This window comes from Camarhynchus parvulus, chromosome 1, assembly GCF_901933205.1.
Source record: "Camarhynchus parvulus chromosome 1, STF_HiC, whole genome shotgun sequence".
In the NCBI taxonomy this organism is placed as follows: domain Eukaryota; kingdom Metazoa; phylum Chordata; class Aves; order Passeriformes; family Thraupidae; genus Camarhynchus; species Camarhynchus parvulus.
Window position 1 is genome coordinate 4,440,093 of NC_044571.1, and position 18,939 is coordinate 4,459,031.

General features: G+C 42.0%; 1 protein-coding gene across 1 annotated transcript in view; it reads left to right on the forward strand.

Moving 5' to 3' along the window:
* BACE2 (beta-secretase 2) overlaps window positions 1–18,939 on the forward strand; it is a 59,360-nt gene that overhangs the window by 30,647 nt on the left and 9,774 nt on the right. Inside the window, exons 3-8 of the mRNA XM_030971217.1 lie at window positions 2,740–2,956; window positions 5,500–5,628; window positions 6,857–6,991; window positions 9,748–9,849; window positions 13,816–13,965; window positions 15,202–15,370. Of these exons, the coding sequence (XP_030827077.1) occupies window positions 2,740–2,956; window positions 5,500–5,628; window positions 6,857–6,991; window positions 9,748–9,849; window positions 13,816–13,965; window positions 15,202–15,370 (902 nt within the window). The remainder of the gene's footprint in view (window positions 1–2,739; window positions 2,957–5,499; window positions 5,629–6,856; window positions 6,992–9,747; window positions 9,850–13,815; window positions 13,966–15,201; window positions 15,371–18,939) is intronic.

An 18,939-nucleotide genomic window follows, 5' to 3' on the forward strand; every position in this document is an offset into this window, starting at 1 on the left:
TGAGGTAATGCAATAAGTTATATACCATCAAACAAAAGAAACTTGTTTTGCTGCTTTTTGCTGCTTGTTTTGCTGCTTTTGCAGTGTGATCCTGCACGGTACATGTTGTGGTTTGGGGTGAATTATAAACTTTTTGTGGAAGCCCTGCAGATTAGATAAGACTTCTTGGTTAGAAATCAATAATTTCTGTTGTATTTTCACACTTGCTTTGTCTTAAAGTTGTTTGGTGAGGTCAGTGTTAGGCAGGGCTTCCTGCACGTGGTGGATTTGCTGTTGCCATGTTGAGCTTGCTGCAAAGGGATTGTGAGATGAGAAATAAGATTCTGGTGGTGTTTTGTTCTGTGCTGTGTGCTGGTAAGGAGGATTAACTCTGCAGGAGAAAATTACCCCATTGCTGGTTTGCTCAGCTGGGGCTCCAGATCCATGTGAGGTTTGAGGACCAGGTTTCTGGTGGCTTCTTTGGAGAGAAGACAGGAGTGGGAAGGAGGGGGAGAAGGGAGTAGGATCCTTACAGGACCATGATCTAGGAACCCTCATTCCTTGCCTCTGTCTACTTTGTCCTGTTGGAAGAGGTGAATTTCTTCTTTTCTCATCACAGCCAAAACATCTTGTTTGTAATTTTCTTTCCTGTGCAGTGTTTGTTTTACAACACTCGGCCCATGAATTACAACTAGTCTCTAGTTTTGACCTCTAAAGTTTTCTTCCTTTAGATCAGTGAGGTGGAAAGGTAAAAAAACTTGTGGCTGATTACCTGCAAGAGGATGGGGAAGTGGTTTTGCAGAACTGAATGTAATTTACTGCAAGATCCCTTCCTATGTTACCCATTTTGCTCCTTGAAGGAAGTAATAAAGTCTCCTCTTCAATATGACATTTGTGAACTTCACAAATGAGATGAGTGTCTTCATATCCATTTCTACAGTTGGGGAAGCTGAGGCACGAGTGATGAGGAAGGGGCTTTTCTTGCCTTTCCACAGGAAAGGTCAGCAGCTGTGCTAGAAAGTGAATCCAGTCTTTCTGTGTCCCAGTCCACAGCTCTTCCTGCTTCTGGAAGAAGAGCTGTGTGCTGCTGCTGTTCTGGTCATGCACTGCTTGTATCTGCAGATTTGCTTCACTTTATTCTCCCAGCACTCAATTTTCTCTCTGATGTGAGATGTTTCCTCTTCTGCTGCTCAGCCAGACACTTTTCTCCATGAAGAAAAGCATTCTCCCTTAAATTTCTTGCCCCCACAGTTTCCCTTATGCTGCTAATTATTCAGACTCTATTTTGATTTATAAAATGTCCTGCCAGTGTCACAGAGGTGTTCTGAGGACCCTGCCTGAACAGAGATGTTCCCTTGTGTAAGTGTCACTCAAATGCAGAATCGCACAAGAGCAGTGGAACTGATCAGATGCAGGTAATAGCAGTACCTCTGGAACTCCTGCATTTTGAAATATTATCTCATGTGTTTCTGCTGCCTTGGATGTTAACCCTTGAAGGGTTAGGTCTTGGGAGTGTCAAGAACTGCTTAGGGTTAGAGCCTGGCCTCCCCTCCCTTGGAAGAGTCAGTTGCATGGTCCATATGGCCAAAGTGTCCCACAGGAGAAAGTGTTTGAATTATGGGGCTTGTCCATGTTGCCATCTGAAGGTTGTTCCTTATAATAATGACAATTATTCATTAATTTCCAAAATTCATGCTGGTGAGTTCAGGCACAGGGCCTGTGAAGCCACTTCATGTGGCTGTTAAATCCAGATTAAAGCTGGATTGATCAAAGCATCTGCACCTGATAAATCCTTGCCCTTTCTATTGTTCTACACACATGTAAACATGCTGTTATAAATTTATTTTACACTTTCTCCCCCCCTTAATTTACTTTCCAAAAAGCAGTGAAAAGTCTCTTGAGATGAACTGTGTGGTCATCTGTCTCTCCAAAAGAGGAAGCTGTGTGCCAAGGAGAGGATCCAGAGTAAATTGTGAGGGATCTAGAACTTTTGAAGCTCTTCAGTAGAGATGTGTGTGGAATATGAGAACAATACTTGTGGATTACAGGCCTTTAAAATGAAAAATCTTTTACTAATTTTTTTAAGCCTTTTAAACAGGATTCAGTTTTCTCTTTTGCTTGCCATACTTAACTGCTCCTTTGCCTTTGTTTCCCTGCTCTAGAAAAGATTAGTTCCTTTCCTCCTCCAAGTCAGTGAATAATTTGTTAATAATATCAAATTCTACTTACTTCCTCACAGATAGGTCAAACTGCAGATTTAGGAAACCTCTGTTTTACTGCTGGTACTCACAATAATATTCCAATTTACCCAAAAAACGTCTTTTAGGAATATTAATGAGGTATTAGTCTACAGCTATTCAGTTAGCTTTGCATTTCAATTTTAGATTTTAATTCAGTAGCTTTCCATTTTCTAGTGCCATTTAATACATTCCTTCTCCAGTTAAAAAGTGTTGCTTCTATGGACCAGTTTGAGTCAGGGACAGTGCACTAGATGACATAATATTTTAAATTTTTTTTTTTTTGACACATTGTGAAGATCTGAGTTATTGATGGCTTCTGGATAAAAATGGGGCTTTGACTTTTGGGGTTTTTTTTAATTTCTGCTTTTTCCTGATTTTAGGAGCAATATGAATACACATTTTGCATACTTAATTTACCTTTTCTTTTCCCCTCTCTGGGCAAAATTGAGGTGGAATATATTCTGTTGTCTTGCATTGTAAATGAACAGCCCGTGCATCAGTGTGTCCTTTCCTTTTAAAGGTCAAGCACGTACAGATCTCAAGGGGTTGAGGTGACAGTGAAGTACAGCCAAGGCAGCTGGACTGGAGTGCTGGGCACAGATGTCATCACCATGCCCAAAGGGCTCTATGGCAGCTACACCATCAACATTGCCACCATCCTGGAGTCAGAGAACTTCTTCCTGCCAGGGGTTAAATGGCACGGGATCCTGGGTCTTGCCTACGATGCCTTAGCCAAGGTAAACCATCCCTTCCCCCCGGTTGTCTTTCGCAAGGACAATAAATAGAAATGTGTTCAAATCAAGCCAGCAGGTGATCTGTCAGCATTGGGCTCCACCCTTCCAGCCACTCCTTCCTACAGATCTTCTGTCTTTGTTCCAGAAGGAATAAACTGGGTTGTGGTGGTACCACAGTGCCCAGAGAGGATTTTGGCTTTTCTGGTGATGGAAATGCCGATTTTAGCCCCTCTGGAATGAATAAGCTTTTACAGAGCTTTTAGTACCAGAGTGTGGTTGTGGGATGTGTGTGGAGGGAGGTTTTAGAGCTCTGAGGATACTTCTCGCAACTGGTCTAAGGCAAAGTCCTCAGCAGTTCATTCTAGGACATTCTCTGTTCATCAAGTAAAAGTTGAGGTGTGCTGGGGTACCAGTTGTGGGTTTCTCTGGGTCTGGATTGAAGGCACTTGAGACAGTAGTTCATGTTCAGACTCAGGTGTTTATTATTTCTTATCAGTAAAACAGTCTCACTACTGTGAGTTCAGCAGCTTTTCATCAGAAGGCACAAAATGGCCAACAATCTCTTGTTCCAAGGTCTTTTAAGACTGAACTATCCAATGAAGAACTGACACCTGGATTAATTTCCCTTTTAACCCAATAACTGATCCCACAGAGCTGCAATGGGGACTTTTCCCCCCAATTACAAAATGCCACCCAAACCCATGGAGAAGAAGGAAGAAGAAGCATGAAGAAGAAACCCAGGATGACACCCTGTGCCCTCCATCTTGCTTCCATCCACAACATACTAAAAACCCCAAAACCTCAATTTCTCACCCAGTGATACACCTACACTGCTCTCTATCATCTATTTCACACTTTTGTGGATTCTGGTCTATCTTGAAGTCTGGGAAACTTTCTCCATGGATGAGGGTCAGAGTCAGTGCTACCCTGGGGGTCAGGGCACCCCAGAGCAGGCAGACAAATATTCCAAGTGCCCTGGGTTTCCACAGAGGTGGATGGATAATTTCAGAACAAATATTAGCTACAGTATTTCCAGGAACACTGAACCAAGCATATCCTGCTCCTCTGGAGGCAGGAAATTCAGGTAGAAAATTCAATTAAAACCTGAAGCTTATAATCAAAATGTATAATCTTAAAATCTAAAACTGAAAACGTGATTGGAAAACTACAAAGTTACTATTTTCAGCCTTCACATCCCAAAGTGAGAAAGGGGGGAAGGGGAGGGGAGAGAGGAGAGGGAGAGAGGAGAGGAGAGGGAGAGGGAGAGGGAGAGGGAGAGGGAGAGGGAGAGGGGAGGAGGGAGGAGAGGAGAGGAGAGGAGAGGAGAGGAGAGGAGAGGAGAGGAGAGGAGAGGAGAGGAGAGGAGAGGAGAGGAGAGGAGAGGAGAGGAGAGGAGAGGAGAGGAGAGGAGAGGAGAGGAGAGGAGAGGAGAGGAGAGGAGAGGAGAGGAGAGGAGAGGAGAGGAGAGGAGAGGAGAGGAGAGGAGAGGAGAGGAGAGGAGAGGAGAGGAGAGAAGAGAAGAGAAGAGAAGAGAAGAGAAGAGAAGAGAAGAGAAGAGAAGAGAAGAGAAGAGAAGAGAAGAGAAGAGAAGAGAAGAGAAGAGAAGAGAAGAGAAGAGAAGAGAAGAGAAGAGAAGAGAAGAGAAGAGAAGAGAAGAGAAGAGAAGAGAAGAGAAGAGAAGAGAAGAGAAGAGAGCTGTTCTCAAACTCTGCTTTGGGCAAACAGAGTACTCAGGACATTTGTTCTTCCCTTCTTCCAAGGATTTCAGGGTTGTTGGCTTCTGAGGCTGCTCTGGGCTTTGTGCAGTGAGAGCACTTGGCCCCTCTGACCTCCCTGCACACAACTTTGAGTTACAGGGAAGTTGCAGCTCTCCAGTGACTGCAGAGGAAAGCAGGACCTGCAGTGTCGGGAAGAACCTGGCCAGTACCCAGCTGGAGAGAGCCTGCTTGGGTATTAAGTTATCTAAGAGAAAAGAGAGGAAATTTGGGCCACTCAACTCAAAATTTGTTCAAATTCAACAGTGCTGAAAAACTGAAAATCTTGACTATAAAATTCTGCGTTTTAACTATGGGAAGGCGTGAAAGGCAAGTTAGCTTTGAGTGTTCTAATAATCACAGAATCACAGAATTTCTAGGTTGGAAGAGACCTTTAAGATCATCGAGTCCAACTCATCTACAATAACACAAAGAATTTCCCAAACAGAAATTATCAGTGAGAGTTTCTGCCTGAAACTGGTGTTTGAGTTTGGAAACTGCAATTGAACATTACTCCTGTGTTTTAGGGATTTGGTGGCAGCAGTGCTGACAGTGGTCAAGAGTAAAAATGTTTTTAAAAACAACAGAAACAGAAAAATTACAGATATTGGGGTTTTAATGGCTTATTATGTCTAGAACTTTCATCAGCTGCTTGTCAGAAATTCAATTTACTCATGAAAAGTGGCCTTGTTTGAATGAGTTGCTGATTTCTGCAAAGAAACTTTCTAATGAACCCTGCAATTCTTTTGTTTGTTTGTTTGTTTGTTTATTTTGCTTTTCGACACCTTGAAGCCTTCCAGTTCTGTGGAGACATTCTTTGATTCCCTCGTGAGGCAGGCAAAGATCCCCAACATTTTCTCCCTGCAGATGTGTGGTGCTGGACTCCCTGTTTCTGGAAGTGGTACCAACGGAGGTAGTCTTGTGGGTATCTGTCAATAGGAGAGGGAAAATGTATCTCTGTTCATCTCTCTCCCTCTTTTCTCTGACTATCCTGCTTCTGCCAAATTTAGTGTTTAAAGATATTTTTGTATTTTAAATATGTTTTGTATTTTTTTTTAAAGAAAAGCTAAGCCCTTAGGCAAAATTTGAGTGTTATTTATTTTCATTCTCAATTCTGTTTTTTCCCTCTCTCAAGTTTGAGTAAACTTTTCATCTTTTAACAAAGAAAAACATGAATGTTGTTGTGTTTCCTCAGGGCAAATTCTGCTGTATTTCTCAAACTGAGTAGTCCCGTATGCAGCTGATAAATTTGTTCAATCTCATCAAAATGCTACAGTATTTTTGTTTTATGTGATGTGAAAAGGGGGAGAGGAATCAAGGGTCTTTTCTTTTTTATTTTTTTTTTTTGTCAACAACATATTAAAGGGAAAAATCTGTAGATCAGATCTCCTGCTTGCTGCTACTCTGGGAAGTCTTTCCATCATCTTTAGTGGGACCATCAATTGGCCCATTCTGTATCTGGAATTGGGAGATGGAATGACTGTTCCCAAATGATGCTGAAATAAACATCTCAGCGCAGGAGCTGATCACACACACTTATTTTGAGGAGAATTCACATATTGTAAATGTTTTTCATATAACTGAAGACCAAGAGAGAATTTTCTTAAGTTTAGTTCAGAGTCAGAGTCCACAAATGCTCCCAGCCCTCCTCAGCCTAGGTTTTGATGGAAGCTAAGAGTGATAGCAGTGACAGGATGGGATTCCATTTTGGATATGTGTAAGAAAAACTGAAATCTTCTTGGACAGTATTAAAGCTTTTCTGATCTGATAAAGCAAATTATTCACATGTAAGTTCATTATTCTGTCCCAATTTTATACATTGCCTAGATTTATCCACTAAAGATGCTGTTTTTAAAATTAAAACAGTGGAGTTTTCATAACAGAATCAGTGTGAGGCTGTGGGTAAAAATGCTGATAATTTGGCCCAGTATGGGAATTCTGTTTGAAGCACAATCTGTTTAATGTCCAGATGTTTCATACTGCTCTATTACTGACAGAGAGCTTGACAGTAAAATCCTAACAAATGATGCTAAATGAAAACTTCAGTGCCCCTGAGTATCACAAATTAAACATACCCATTTTTGTGTGCTCTTGCCCCAAAACTAAACATGTGGGAATTTAAATTGACTTCTTTTCTCCTCTCCTTTAGGTGCTGGGTGGAATTGAGCCCAGCCTGTACACAGGGGATATCTGGTACACACCCATCAAGGAGGAGTGGTACTACCAGGTGGAAATCCTCAAACTGGAGGTGGGGGGACAGAACCTCCAGCTGGACTGCAGAGAGGTACTGGCCCTGGGATGTGAAATGCAAGTTGGGCTGAGGGGAAAAAAAACCAAAAAACTGATTGGTCAGTTTTGTCTTGGCAAGCAGATGTGCTTTGCTGTGTCCTGAGAACTGAATTAAAGCAATTCTGGTCAAACAAGGGAAATGGGAGGTTTTGGGTTGAGCCCTGTAGAGCTGTCTGAGCTCACAGTTCATGATGGCAGTGGACAGGAGTCACCCTGGGTTGGTTCCTAAAGTTCTCATCCTAGGCTGTCTTTTTTATTTTATGTTCTTTTTCTTCTTTTATTCTTATGTTCAAAATCAACTTTTGCTCTCTTGTGGCTGGCAGTTATTATTCCTGATGGATAAGCTTTCTGTTTCTATTAGGAATAATGTTCTGCTGTATCTAGATCAGTCTAATGAGACTGTGCTCTTGCAATTTTTATTCCAAAGGCATTTCTTTTTTTTTTTTTTTGGTGGAGGATATATGTGTATGTTTGTGCTTTATCTCTTTCTTACTCTTGCTTGTTGGTATTCATGTTTTGATTTTACTTCTGTATTTTTTATGCCCCAATTTCTTTAGACATCCTAATTTCATTCTACTCTGATGCTCTTAGTTGGAGATCAATGGGATGTGATAAGTTTAAAGTTTTTATAGTTCATATAAATTAAGTGAAATTCATGATTCCAGTACTACATGTGCATAAATATTATAGTCCCATGCAAAATATTGAAATCATATTGCCATATCAATTATTTAAAATAAGTCACAGCATCTTTCAACTCAATAAGCAGAACAAGGTCTATTTAAATGCCTCTCTCTGTTGTGCTGTTAGGAAAGCAAAACCACTGGTCCCTTAAAACAAATGTTTGCTTTTCTTTCTTGCCTTAAAAAACAGTCAACATGTTTTTGAAGGGGAGCCCTTCAGTGGTTTAATACATGCTGTTGCCAGAAAACAACTCACTGAAAAATTCAGTGGTGTGTCAGGAAAGTTTCCTGTAATTGTTGCTCTTTTCTGAGCCAGGGGTTGCTCTCACTGGTGCAGAAGGATCAAGCCTTCCTGGATCAAAGGAGACCTTCCCACAGAAATTCCACAGAAATTCGGAGGAAGAGCAGTAAAACAGGAGCAGCACAAGTTTGCAGAGGATGCATGATTCACTCTAGGATGAGGAGCTGTGTGCCCTCTCTCCTCTCTGTTGTTTCATAGGAAATGGAACATTTTTTCACAGCCTTCACCAGGGACTGCTCCTTTCCTTGCCAGGGAAAAGTTGTCCCCTTGCTCCAGTGCTGGGAATGTGTCCAGAGCTCCAGCACAGCTGTGACCCTGAGCCTGGCAGCCAGGGCTGGGAGAAGTCCTGAGCTGCCAGAAGTGCACTTTGCACTGCTAAACATTAACCAGCCAAGCCAAGGAGGCAAAACCAGCTGCTCAGTCCCCACGGGAGCAATCCCACTACTCCCAGATTTTTGTACAGGTTTATATCAATGGTCAACCCTTTTAACTTCTTTTTTTTTCCCCCCAAGGGTGGCATTCCAGGATGCCAGTGATTGTGTATTTTGTGGTACAAATCTGTTAAAATGGACTCCAGAAGGCCTTGGCATTTCTTTCAACTCTTTAGAAGTATTTCCAAGTGTGTAACAAATTATTTCCTGTTTGCTTTTCTGTCAGCTCTGTATGGCAGCCCCATAGCAGCTCTTTCAAAAAAATGTGGAAATAACTGTCAAGAGTTACTTTTTCTGACTTTTTTTTGGTGGGTTTTATTTTTGTCACTGCCCTAAAGGGACTCCATGTGACTTGATAACATCCAAACCAGTGTATTTAAAATTCACTTGCTGTTTGACCTCTTTCCTAAGTAGCTTAGGCTGTATATCATCCTGTGTCTTATGATTATGCCATAAACATGTCACAGCTCAGTTATATTAATCCTTCTGCCTAAGCTGGCAGCAAAAGTAGTTAATGCAAATAGCTGCCACTACTACTCGCCTTTTTTTCCCCCACCACAGTTAATCATAGTTTTTAAGGAGTTCATGAAAAAAGATTTACCCTTTTAAAAGTTTATACCTCATTGACTGTACCTGAAGTTTGCTGAGATCTCTTAATTTTAGGGTTGAACAGCATTACAGCAATAAGAGAGGTGTTTGCTCTCTTATGGGTGGTTTTTTGTGCAGATTTTAAGGCAGCAAGACAAACTTCAAATTTCTTTGTACTTGTTTTTTTGTGTGTTTTAGGGGTTTTCAGGAGTCAATGGATAAAGGTGTGACATTTGTACTCTTGAGCCAGTACAGACATGTAATGAGGCCTAATTTTTTCAGTTTATTCTTATATTAGATATGCCAGTCATTAAAACAGGATGCTGTGTTTAAACTAGAGCTGTTCTCATGCTAGCAGAGACCCTGATTCAGGGCTTGGAATCTGCATCAGGGTGTTTAACACCTCTCTACTGAATATCAAAATGCTTTTGCTCCCTCTGAGAGGGTCCAGAATTCACTTTTTTACAGCAGCGAGACCATTTGCACCAGCTGTGGTGACACAGTAATTTCCTGACCGGTGCAGATAAACCCACTCTTGTGTCTAGGCTGATTGTATCTTGCTTTTTTTTTTTGCTCTCAGATTTCACTGAATTGAAGCTGTCAGCTGGAGAGAGCTGCTGACAAGTATGACATGCAGTTCTGGGAAGGCAGCTGCCAAAAAGGAGCAGCTTTGTTCTGCTCAGGAGACAGTGGGATCTGCATTACAGTAACTACAACTTCTGTCTCTTTTTTTCTCTCCCCTCCCCAGTACAATGCTGATAAAGCCATAGTAGACAGTGGAACCACTCTGCTTCGACTGCCAGAGAAAGTCTTCAGTGCTGTGGTGCAGGCAATAGCTCGCACATCCCTGGTAAGAAAATGCCGTGAAACCTGCTCAGAAATGTGAAAATCCTCTTCAAGGATCACAGGGGCTTTGAAAGGGGTGTCAGCTCTGCTGCCTGCCTTGCAAGTCGTGGGTTTTGCACCTGAGGGGGAGCAGAACCTTCTCTGGTCTAGCCCTGTTAATAAAGGAGAAATGACTGATGGCTTTTGATGGAAAGGGAGAGGTGAAAAAAAATAAGGGAGGAGGGAAAAGTGGGGGGCACAAGTGCAGACAAGAAGTGTGAGTATGGAAATGCATCAGAAATGGTGTGTTTTATTCTAAGCATTTCAGAAACACAGACATCATCCCTGTTGCTCCGATTCAAAGTATTAAGAGTGCAAAACTCACTCTTTTCATTCAAAACAGAGTGTTTGTAAAGTAGGAGAACCTGCTGCTGCAAGCAGTTCCTTTCCAAGTATAATTCTTAGTGCTGTCTAGAATAAATGCCATTCATTAGGATTATTCATGTCAATAAAGCTGCTTTTGACCTTCATTATTGAATTATTTATGTTCAAAAGCATCTTTCTTTGGGAACAGAGTGGGCTTTAGAAGTAAGGCCCAGGGATGGTGGAGTTCTCTGTGTGCAGAGTGGCTGAAGCAGCATTTTCTGGTTAATAAAAACTATTCATAAATTTTTGTTCAATACAAGGAACAGCACCAAGGAGGTTAAAGAGGAAGAATAAACACCAACTATTTCAGTGTGAACAAACTTGATATTTTTGTCATGGACTCACAGTCAGCCAGTGGTTGTTGATGCAAATCACAGGGAACACAGTAAAGCAGCTGCCCCAAAGACAGTGTTTGCCTGTGTGCTGATAATTCAAGATTGAGATCCTTTTTCCTGCTTGATGGAGAGCAGAGATTTGGCATGAAGCGTCCTTCACTGCCTGCAGATGTCCAGGATCTGAAATAAATGTACCAGTTACGAGTTCTTCTCTTTGCACAACACTCAAGTGTTGGCTGGAACAATTTCAGTCCATGGGGGAAGAATGGAAAGAATCCAGCCCAGGAGCTCTTGTAATGTCACCCTGTGGATAAGGAATCCCCCTGGGGAGTGGTCACAGTGATCCACACCCCCCTCTGATGCTGGTCAGGACATTTGAACCGGGGCCTTCCACCTCACAAGAAAACTGTGGATAGATCAATAAATTATTAGAGGGGAACCATTCCCTCTGCTTAATTTTTTTTCCTGTTCCTATTAAAAATGCATAAAGTAGCTTTTTTTCTGAGTTCTTTTTAATCTCTAGGACCCCCTTTCACTCCACACAGCCCAGAATTTACTTTGACAGCTCTAAACAAAGGAGATAGTCTGCTAAATAAGAAAAGTTGTTACAGGGTGCAGGGTTGGGATTCCAGCTGTGTAGGAGCAATGTCAGGAAAATGGGTATTTTCAGCAATTGTACTGCAGCTCTGTGCTTCTGGCAGGAGATGTGCCGCTGGAAAAAAAACAATGAAATCATCCGCTGTAGTCTGACACACTTTTCTGACCACAGGTGAGCCAGGTTAACAAGTTCCTGCTCCTCATAGCTTGTTATGAGCACCCAGCCAGGTGTTATTTCCCTCTCAGACAAACTGGGATAACTGTGCGGGACACATTTCTTTATTCAGCTCAGTTCAAAAACAAGGCTGTGAGCTCTTTAGTGGTGCAGATATTTTTTTAAACTTAAATTGTTTGGACTGAAGGCTTTCAGGGAGCAGCTCTTATGATGCAGTTTGGTGTTGAAGGGTGGTGATTTTGGCAGATGGGCAGAAATGAACCAGGGAGGGGGGACACACCTACTACACCTCACTGAGCTGAAGTCAGGACAGCAGGAATACAATGTTCAGTTAAAAAGTTGAACAAAGGAAGGCTCAGATAATCCTAAAATCTTTATTTTAATAGCCTTTTGGGGATCATGCACTCAAATCTCCCACTTGCATTGCTGCAGCGTGCAGAAGGAAGGGAAAGAAATGCAGTGCATTAAGCAATCTTTCTGGGAAATTAAAGCAGGCACTTCAAACAGAGCACTTGGTAGCCTTGGCCTGACCTGGCTGGGTGGTATCTTGCAATTTTTCTCAGATCTGCTTTTCAAGACCAAGTGGAAAGAGAGGAGAACTGTGTTTCTCAGCAGGTTTGGCCTGGGACTCAGGTGTGAGGGGAGAATGTTCTGCCCTGTGCCAAGGGATGCCCTTCAGCAGGAGCTGAGAGTTCAGGGTAAAAGGCCTGTTCATGGTGGGAAATCTCCTTATTCACATGAGGCTGTGCTTGCTGAGGCCCAAGAACAGAGCAGAGCACCTGGAAATGGGAAGGAGTTGTGGGAACCCAGGACATCCCTCTGGCTGTCCTGAGCAGCCAAGACCCCTGCCAGGGGGCTCAGAGACCCTGGCACAGAGCCCAAGGCCCCTGTGGTTTTGGTTATGACCCATGGAGCAAGTTACCAACCTTATATGAAGACCAGCAAGCCACAACAATTTAAGTAGAATAATAGTAAATTTATCATGGGGTGAAAAAGTAGATTTTGGGGTTTTTAGAATGGGGGTTCAGGGGGCAAGATGGAGGGATCTGGGCGTGTGCAGCCTTTCTCCTTCTTCTTCTTGGCCTCCATCTTCTGCTGGGATGTTGGCAGTTTTAGATTGGTTTAGAGTAGAAGCTCACTGTCTAACATAGGTGATAGGTATTGGAAAGTAATTGTAAACATTGTACACGTAGTTTTTAGTATAAAGACATAACACCGCCCTGGGGGCAGGCACAGTGCCTGGACTGTCCTGCTGGATGGACCACGGCAGGGCAGAAAATATTTTATAGCTAAGACACAATAAACAACCTTGAGACCGAGAAATGAAGAGCTCTGACTCCTTCTTCAAGCGCTGGGCTGAGAAAAGAGACTTTCCAACTCTTCTCAGGGTCACTCTGACCAGCTAGAGATCCCAGCAGGAGTCTCTGTGCAGCCCTAACAAACCCTTCATTGGCAGGTGTGGCAATGGGTGAGTGCCTGTCACCTGCAAAATGCCATATTTTAATGGATGAGCTGATGCTTACAGAATAATCCATATCACAGATAAATTCAAATGAGGAGAGTGCAGAGGCTGGATTCCATTATTTCCTTCACCCAGATGGGAACCTCAGACCAAGCTCCTCCCTTCTGCTGCTTTGTGGGGGAACAAGAACCAGCCAAAAAAATGCAGTAAAATGAGGAAGGGTTTTGCTCAGATCTGGCAGCAGGTCAGCTTCAGGGAGCAGGAACATTGAGCAAGATGTTTGTCTTAGCTAAACAAGCTCTGTAGGGGTTGGCTTTTTGTTTTGTTAGTTCCATGGATATGTTACAAAATGCTGTTAATCAGTTTTATTTCAAAAGCATGTCAGGTTGTACTGGTAGGGAGTGACAGGGCTTCAAAAGAGACAGAGGGTGTGTTTCTCTCCTTTACAGCAAACCTTGATTCCCTCAGATGCCAGGAGATTTTTGGCTTAGCCCTTGGCTTCAAAGCTCTGAAGCTGAGAAAGGAGCTATAGGTGCATGAGGAAGGGAGGTGACCTCACTATCTCATGATACATTCACATGGTTCGTGTTTTGGTTTGTGTTTTTTATAGAATGTAAAATGCAAGAAACCATTGGTGCTTGGTCAGAGGGGAGGGAGGGAGGCAGTGCAATCCCATTGTGGAAGTGATTGCTCAGGGAGGCCACATGTTCACTGCCGTAGAGGAAATAATGGGACAAAAATGGGGAGGGAAGGGAGAGCTAAAGCTGCTTTTGCCTCTTCCCCCTTCTCCAGGTCATGCTGGGTCATGACACACCTCAGTTTGGGTGTTGGGGTTTGGGATTTTGCCTTGGTCCTTAAAGAAGCAGCTCAGATTTGTGTTCTTGAATTTCTCCATGGAAATGAAAGAAGTATCAAACAGTGGTAGTGATTCACAAAAATCTATCAAAATGGCTGTAACCTCTAAGTATAATTTTGTTTGGTTGCTTTGTTTTACAGATACAAGAATTCTCCTCTGAATTCTGGACTGGTACACAGCTTGCATGCTGGGATAGAAGTGAAAAACCCTGGTCCTTATTTCCCAAACTCTCCATTTACCTGAGGGATGAAAACTCCAGTAGGTCGTTTCGGATCTCTATCCTACCACAGGTCTCAACCTTCTTTGTTTATTCTGTGCATTTATTTTTACTATTTTTACTATTATAAAGTACACGCTCTTAAAAAATAAGAGCTATTTTTAGCAGCAACAGGGAACTGGCTTATTGAATGCAAGGGAAATATTTTTTATTCAAATTTTAAAAATCAATTTTTAAATAGAAAACTTGTCAAACCTAAAAGCAAAAAAGAAAGGGACAAAGCACAGTTTCCCCCTCAGTGCAGTCCATCTAGTTGGGAATGATTTTTTTTTTCAATTTATCTGGAAAAACAGGCAACTTTCTGTTTTGTTTTCATGAGCTTTGGCCACATCAGATGTCAATACAGAATGTCTCTGCTCGTTTTGATCTTCTCGTTTGGGGAAGGGAATTGATTTGTTTCTCGTGGCATTTTGAGTTGGAGCACTTCTTCTGAATATGAAAATCTTGGCAATGACCCTTTGTGAGCTCTTCTCCAGTTTCTGTAACTCGCCTGGTTTATCTTTTATTAATATTCCATCCATTCCATTATATTTAGAATATAATGTAGCACTTTTGTTTTTCTTCTCTGGCTTCTCCTCCCAGTGTAAGTTGCAATACAGGCTGGTATTGTCTAACATTACTAATACATTCTTTTACCTCAAGGGACAGGCAGGAGCAAAGGAAAGAATGAACCTATTAAGTACATTTTAACTTGAAATATAGTAAAGCCTTATGATAAGCTTTTTCTGTATTGATCATGTAGCTTGGCAATCATTCATCTTCCCCAAGGAGACAGGGGCTGAAATGTGACGTGAATTTATAAAATCTAGAACCTTGCAGCTGACACTGAAGGCTCTCTGAATCAACTCCATCCTAATAATTCTTTTAATAACTAATTATTCTCTAATTTGAGTTCATCTCCCAGGTTCTCCCTCAGCTAGCCTTCCCTTATGGAAAATACGGTAAAAAGTGAGAATCTTGAGAATTTGCTGTTGACCTGCATGTAGTGACTGACTGTGTTCAAACTCATTTTAGAATCCACCAGCTTTACCTCTTTACCTGCCTGTTAGCTTTGACCAGTTTTAAATCATGTACAAAAATCTGTTTGCCCCTATCCATTCTCCATTTCCAGTGGAATTTGCGTGCCTGAACTATAAAAATGAAAAAGTCTGAACTTCTACCTGTTGTTAGGTATTGCTTTTTATACTCTGGCTTTATTTTTATTTTTATAATATATATAATATATTTTTTTTAATTTTCCTTTTAACAGCTTTACATTCAACCCATCCTTGTGATAGGAGATAATTTGCAGTGCTACAGATTCGGCATCTCCTCCTCCACAAACGCTCTGGTCATTGGTGCTACAGTCATGGAAGGATTTTATGTCATCTTTGACAGAGCCCAGAGGAGAGTGGGCTTTGCAGTGAGTCCCTGTGCAGGTAAGAGGAAAATTTCTCAGGATTTGGGGAGTGAGGAAAATCAGAGAAACACCTTTGCCACGTATCTGTTGGCAGGAAGTGTGGGTACTCCTGCAGTGTCAAGGGTGTGTTTTAAAGAAATTCCAAGTCATTCACATTTCAAATGAAGAAAAAAACAGGAAAAGGAAACCAAAACTGTATTGCAACATCTTTTGGCATGAAGTGAATCAGCTCTGGGTATCTGTGCTGGGTTCTTCCCTCTCACAGAGATGATCTTTCTGGGACATCTGTCTGTGTGTGCAGTTTCCCCAACAGTTACATCAGATGAGTCCCTGGTTTTAATGCAGCTTCGTTTTGGGCTGGTTCCTGCTCTGAGCTGTGCATAAATGGATTCTTCAACCAACTCTTGAAGTGTGCAGTGAAGTGCCTTGCTCACACTTTTCTCTAAATGTAAATTGAGCCTTTTCAGCCCCTCAGAAATTGGCAAAGAAAGAGCTGAGGTGAAAATGGGACTCACGTTAAGACTCTGTAGTGTTTGTGTTAATTCTAAACAATTACTTTTCTCATTGTAAGCTGAAAGCCATTAATTTATTAACTAGCTGCTGAGGAGATGTGAGGAAGCTCATCATTTCTGGCTGATTTTACTGTGTTGGTTAACTTTCATGATTTCTCTTTTCTCACCAAGGGTAGCTAAAACCCAAAAGTTTTGGGGTTTCCTTCCCTTGTTGTTCAGACTTTGCTTTGACATCACAAGAACCTTTAAGTGGGAGATGAGGGGAAGGATGTGCACCCATACTGAGGTCTCTGTCCCAAACAGGAATGGTCTGTGCCCTGAAACACATTGTCTCACCTGAGGTTTGCACGAGAGAAGGACTGGAACTGGCAGTGCTTCTTTAAGGTTTTAGAGCAGGTAAAGGTAGTTAGGACTGGAGTGCTTAAAGAGGGGAAAAACAGAGATACTGGCTGGCTGAGCTGTAGCTCTAGGGCAGTTTTAAAGCTTCTTTCTTTCTTTCTTTCTTTCTTTCTTTCTTTCTTTCTTTCTTTCTTTCTTTCTTTCTTTCTTTCTTTCTTTCTTTCTTTCTTTCTTTCTTTCTTTCTTTCTTTCTTTCTTTCTTTCTTTCTTTCTTTCTTTCTTTCTTTCTTTCTTTCTTTCTTTCTTTCTTTCTTTCTTTCTCTCTTTCTTTCTCTCTCTCTTTCTTTCTCTCTCTTTCTCTCTCTTTCTCTCTCTTTCTTTCTTTCTTTCTTTCTCTCTTTCTTTCTTTCTTTCTTTCTTTCTCTCTTTCTTTCTCTCTCTCTCTCTCTCTCTCTCTCTCTCTCTTTCTTTCTCTCTCTTTCTCTTTCTTTCTTTCTTTCTTTCTTTCTTTCTTTCTCTCTCTCTTTCTTTCTTTCTTTCTTTCTTTCTTTCTTTCTTTCTTTCTTTCTTTCTTTCTTTCTTTCTTTCTTCTTTCTTCCTTCCTTCCTTCCTTCCTTCCTTCCTTCCTTCCTTCCTTCCTTCCTTCCTTCCTTCCTTCCTTCCTTTCCATCTCTCCATTGTTAACAAGCTCAGACTTGTTGGCTTTGAGCTTGCTCTCAAAGAAAATCTAGATATTGATATGAGTTGCTTTATGGACACTTCTGTGAGGTGCCAGGCAGTGATGAAAGACACATTTTGAATGCATCTGGCCGGAGAGTGTAACTGGACAAATGCTGCAGGCCAGGTTTTCCTGCCTTTCATTCTTCCTGGTGCCTCCTGACTGCAGCTGGAGCAAGTGTGGAGCTGCCTCCTGCCCCTGTCCTGCTGCAGCCATCAGTGGGGGAGGAAGGGGCATCAGACAGAACACATGGACCATGCATGGTCAGCAGAGGACACCAGGCAGCTGCTGTGCATTAGAGCTGCTTTGGTGAGAAAAATAATCTGAGAACCATAATAGCAACGCCTTGGTGTTCATATTGCTCCCTGCAAGCACAGTTTGACCACTTCAGGTAGTTCTGCCAGAGAGGAAGAACTGAGCTTGCTGAACAGAGCTGCCATTGGAATTTCTATGAGCTTGGACATGTGATTACACCCAGCTGGTGCTCCAAGCCATTTCCTCCTGGTCTCCTTGTCCACGTTTTCTGCACATGTCTCACCAGCATCACAGGAACTCGGCTTCCTGAGGAATCAGCTGAGACAAGATGCATGGAGCTGCCAGATTCCACTCACATGAGGCAGATGACATTTTGCTGGATTGTGCCAGTGATGCTGAGTTTCACTCCTTCACAGCTTGTGGTTTCCATATTTAACAGCACTTGGATGAGAGAGCCACGGCTGTGAGTGCAGGATGAGGGATGGAGCTTCCCGCGGAGGCCAGCCCTGCCCTCCATAGCAACTGCGTTAATGGCATTTATTTGGAGCCTTCTAGGCAGCTCGTGAGCATAAATTAAACTGAATTACTGGTGGCTCCAATCTTCAGGAACAGAGGAATGTTAAAGACTGTTCACTGTGGCTTTGCAGTGACTTTTGCTTTCTTAGTGTGAACATTAAATTAAATCCAATTGATTTTGTAAGGTGTTGGAGTTGCACATGATGAATACACAAATTTTGGAAACAGGACTAAAAACCTTAATTTCACTGAACTTCCAGGTTTCTTTTCAGACGTGGCTAGAGATGAGAACTGGCTTTTCCCACATTATTCCTGGGACCATTTTCATTCTCCAGAATGTTCCAAGAATGAGGAAAGTGTGACGGTGTTCACAGGGGTCCGAGGAAGAGGGAAGAGATGAGGATCTGACTCCATGGTTCAGAAGGCTGATTTATTATTTTATTATATATATTATACTAAAACTATATTAAAAGAATTGAAGAAAGGATTTCATCAGAAGGCTAGCTAAGAATAGAGAAAGAAGGAAAGAATAACAAAGGTTTGTGTCTCGGACAGAGAGTCCGAGCCAGCTGACTGTGATTGGCCATTAATCAGAAACAACCATATGAGACCAATCACAGATCCTCCTGTTGCATTCCACAGCAGCAGATAATCATTGTTTACATTTTGTTCCTGAGGCCTCTCAGCTTCTCAGGAGGAAAACTCCTAAGGAAAGGATTTTTCATAAAAGATGTCTGTGACAGGAAAGTTAGATAGTTGCAAGAAGTTCTTCCATTGCAGCAGGAAATTTGCCTTTTCCTCATTACATGAAACCCTTTAAGACTTATTCAAACAAATAATTTTGAGTTGCCTGTTGATAATCTAGTGTCTACAGGATGACTAGGACAGGTTTTTGGATCAGGTCCCTTCCTGAGACAGGATGTTCAGATCAACGATTTGGTTTTACTGAGGCAACCTGGAAACGTTCAAGGCCAGGTTGGATGGGGCTTTGAACAATCTGGTCTAATGGAAAGTTCCCTGCCCATGGCAGGGGGTTTAAACTAGACAATCTTTAAGGTCCCTTTCCAAGCAAAGAAAAAAAATCAGGAAAAAAATAGCCCTGTGGGAAAAAAATTGGGGTTTTGGTAGGCCCTAAGCTGAATGCAAGCCAAGGTAAGTGAAAATGAAATTACATAACAGAGAGCAACATCTACCAGGGACATTCAGAAAAGTTGGACATGAGGAGTTTTTTCTTCACCAGGTGAGTGG